The sequence below is a fragment of the Pieris napi genome, chromosome 1 (assembly GCF_905475465.1).
Source record: "Pieris napi chromosome 1, ilPieNapi1.2, whole genome shotgun sequence".
NCBI lineage: Eukaryota > Metazoa > Arthropoda > Insecta > Lepidoptera > Pieridae > Pieris > Pieris napi.
Genome location: NC_062234.1, coordinates 9,125,368 through 9,128,971, shown reverse-complemented (window position 1 = coordinate 9,128,971; position 3,604 = coordinate 9,125,368). Strand labels below are relative to the sequence as shown.

Below are 3,604 nucleotides of genomic sequence, written 5' to 3'. Positions count from 1 at the left end.
GGAGTTTTATTGATACGTCATACAGCTAACAAGGATCCAAGCATTAGGTGGAGCATTAAATTAAAAAAAAGTACCTACCTCTCAAATGAGCTTCATTTGAACGAAGTTCCATGAACTAATCTTTATTATCTTTTATAGATTACTGAAAAATATGTACAAAACCTGTCAACCAATATTTAGTTTTCCTAATAAATAAACAAAATACAAAATTCTCAAAATACTGATTTGTTTTACGCAACTTACATTAATTACGCTAAAAAGGAATGTTCCATATATGTTCTCAGAATTAATATTCTATTTCTTCTTTCTTTCGAAATAAATACATCTTGAGGATTGTATTATCTAGAATCCACAAAATGGAGTATTATAATTGTGACATCCATAAAATGAAGAAAATTACGTTGATATGATTATATTTATTACTCCGCTGGCTTAGCAGTAACCTAAAGTGAGCCCTGGTCTCAGAAACTAGATATCTGCCATCTTTGCCGATCGCAGGCAATCTGAGTTCGCGTAAGTCCTCCGAGATACGATTTTTCAGCACTCCGATTTTTATAGGACTATACCATAGTATATTTCAAATAGCAGCGTTCGCGTTAGCTCATAAATGAAATACTGAAATATACGAACTACTGTTCTTGCTTAAAAATGTCTGATAAAAATAAGTGTGATACGACTTCGCTCGATATTTTAGTTTTGTCTCAGAAATCACACGATACATGTTATCGACTATTTTGAAAACAACTTAAACACGGTTATTGTAATGTTTAGTTTTTTATTTTAGGCAATGATTTGAAGCGGAAATTAAATATTGTAGAATTGGTAAGTTAAATGTTACAAAAAACATGTACATTAATAAGATCAGCAGTTCAATCTAACCTATTTGTTGTTTCCATTAATTTATTGAAATGACCATAATAACATCCCTTACAGTTGTTAGAAATACTCGTATTGCACATTATTTTATATGTATAGAGCGACGGGTAGGTTATAGGTCAGTTAATGTTGAATGCTAGCAGTTTTGTTATATAGTTATGTTTATTCTTTATTTGTTGTGCACGCGCCCCTCAATAACAGATGGAACACTACGGATGGGACTAGAGGTTCAGCGAGCTGGTATTTTCTCAATGCTATCGAATGATAAATTATAGTTTAAAGGTAGACACAGTAACGGTCTAGTGTGTGTAATGATGTTCAAAATACTTAAATCATGTAGGCTGTGCCACAATTTTATAATCTGTACTACGTAAACAGTAAAAGTACGATTGTATTTATAATTGGCGTTCTCAATCAAAACAAAACACGCAAGGTTGTGGAGTTTTATAATCCCACAAGAGTACGTGTGTACACGCAAGCCTATGTTTACCGTGGGCGGGCGGCGCGGCGGGCGCCACGTGAGAACTGTGAGCCCGGCGCCCGCGCAGTCGCGCCCGCGCACGCGCCGGCCATGGCGGCCGCCGACTTGCCAGATTTCGAAGCTTATCTCTCGAAAATTAAAACACACTCCATCGAGAAAACGCTACTCCCACTCATCAAGCAGGTACGCTAAATACGCTTTGCTCATTTCCGCAACTTCATCGAATCCTGTCACTACGCTCGTAAAGATACCACGTTACACGCGTCCTCTACGTCAGAACTTCGATAAACTGACGGAATTATCGGTGCTCTTACGCACTGTTTAAAGCGGTAGTTATATTTTTAGATTTACCCGCGTCAATGCACGACAGTTCACGTCAAACTCTAAATTTCCCGCCTATTCGACATCTGTTGCATACGGTTTCGCGTCGGCGCAGTACATGCAAGCTGACGTAATGAGTACATTTCGAAAATTTATTATATCAACGTAACAAACAACAGTTGCATCGCGAGAAGGGATCAGTTCCTTTCTTTATAAAAATGTGCGGAAATGACTGATTGATAAAACGCGATATGAAGAGGAAGGAGGGCGGGCGGCCACGTGGGTTTGTAAGGGTGGGAGGGCGGCGGGGTGCAGGTGTCGGCAGCGATCGATGGCCGCGGGCGAGGGTCCGGCAGTGCCGCGGCGGAGGCAGGCTGAGCGGCGCCCTGCCGCAGCGATCCGCCCGCGCGTCCACACGTGCGCGCCGACTCAGCGCGCCGCCGCAACGCGGGCCCTAGCTTAACGCACACAGGAGACATGGACGCGCTATCCGATGACGATGATTACACGTGCCGGGAGCCCCAGGTAAGAGCTGACTGCATATAACACAGAGCTCAGTGTACGTTGAATTCCTGGGGCTTCAAATATATCAATTCAACAAGTAGTTATGCCAAAAACTTGAACAAGAACGACCTTGAACGAATTTCGCGGCCTTCTTATTTCCCCGGCCAAAGGCGCCGTTAGCTGTTAAGGCGCTATGATGCCAAACTGTCTCGATAGGTTGATTATTATTCAAGTCTTCGTAGAACATTATATATTTATAAGTGTAATTAATATTTCAAATAAATTATTTCATTAATTAAATAGGCAACTCATGAAAAAGCGTCCGCCAGAACCCTTTGTGTTATTGTTTAAGACGGGCAATAAGGTTTTTGATTAATTATTTGTTCGGGACTACAGTACAAAAGATATGTGTTGTTTGATGCTATATGGCTGTGATGTGAAAATATAAAAAAAAAATCCTTATCCTAAAGTTTCGTCTTTTACATTTCATTAATTTTTAAGTTACAGCCATTACACATATAAATCATTTTATTACATAAAAACATTTGATCGTTTACATTACACAACGTATATATACATTATGTACTTGTTACACTATGAATATACACATTTCCATAGGTTTACTTCAACTAGATATTGTTTAAACAATTAAATTATAAATATACAAATTGTTGATCACAGGCGAAAAAATCGGTATTTAAATTGTATTTAAAATTCAAATATTGTTTGATATTAATTTCAATTCATATTGTAACATTTGTAATTCAAGCTATATTTGAACTTGTATTAGTAAATTTTCAACTATAAGTGAGAGACATATATCCACCAAAAGTTTTCTTTAACAATATAATGAACACATCTATTTACCATAGCTGAAAACCATTCTTCCGTCATTCTGGAACATAGAGCAAACACTTTTTGTCTGTTATCGCTTTCGTTGTAGGGAATGGGCTTAATTCACCATGCCCGTGTTATCCCAGTTCTAATATAAGGTTCGCTTTAGATCTCTTAATATCTGCATTCTTACATTTAAAATTACAGATCAGCAGTCTGGTGTCAACGAGAGGTGATGCAGCTGGTGGAGCCGCGGTACAGAGAGTAGGAGCAGCCGTCGCGTGCGCAGTGGAACGATTCGTGGCCGTGGGAGAAACTATAGCGGATGACAATCCAGACGTTCGGCACAGTATGGTTCTTGCGTGTAAAGAGGCGCGGTCAGCTGGTAAGAATTTCTTTATTTTCAAAGTAACATTCAAACAATCAATTATTTAGTGATTCCGATAGTCACTTATGCTTTTAAACACATATATTCTTAAATCCGAATCTGTTCCTATAAATAGAAAGATCGATTTCACATTGACTTGACAATAATACATGGTACTACACCATGTATTATTGTAAAGTCAATGTGAAATATTTTTTTCC

General features: G+C 38.4%; 1 protein-coding gene across 11 annotated transcripts in view; it reads left to right on the top strand.

The window, feature by feature from the left end:
- Window positions 1–1,433: 1,433 nt before the first annotated feature.
- LOC125049226 (alpha-catulin) overlaps window positions 1,434–3,604 on the top strand; it is a 55,619-nt gene continuing 53,448 nt past the window's right edge. For 9 of the 11 annotated variants that reach the window (XR_007116986.1, XM_047648409.1, XM_047648396.1 and 6 more), the window contains exons 1-2: window positions 1,434–1,540; window positions 3,224–3,401. Coding sequence is in view for 10 of the 11 variants with exons in the window: in XM_047648409.1 (XP_047504365.1) it covers window positions 1,448–1,540; window positions 3,224–3,401 (271 nt within the window). In the remaining variant the exon portion in view is untranslated. Of the gene's footprint in view, window positions 1,541–2,054; window positions 2,204–3,223; window positions 3,402–3,604 lie in introns of those variants that run through there. The other 2 variants (XM_047648407.1, XM_047648434.1) reach the window with 2 other exon arrangements.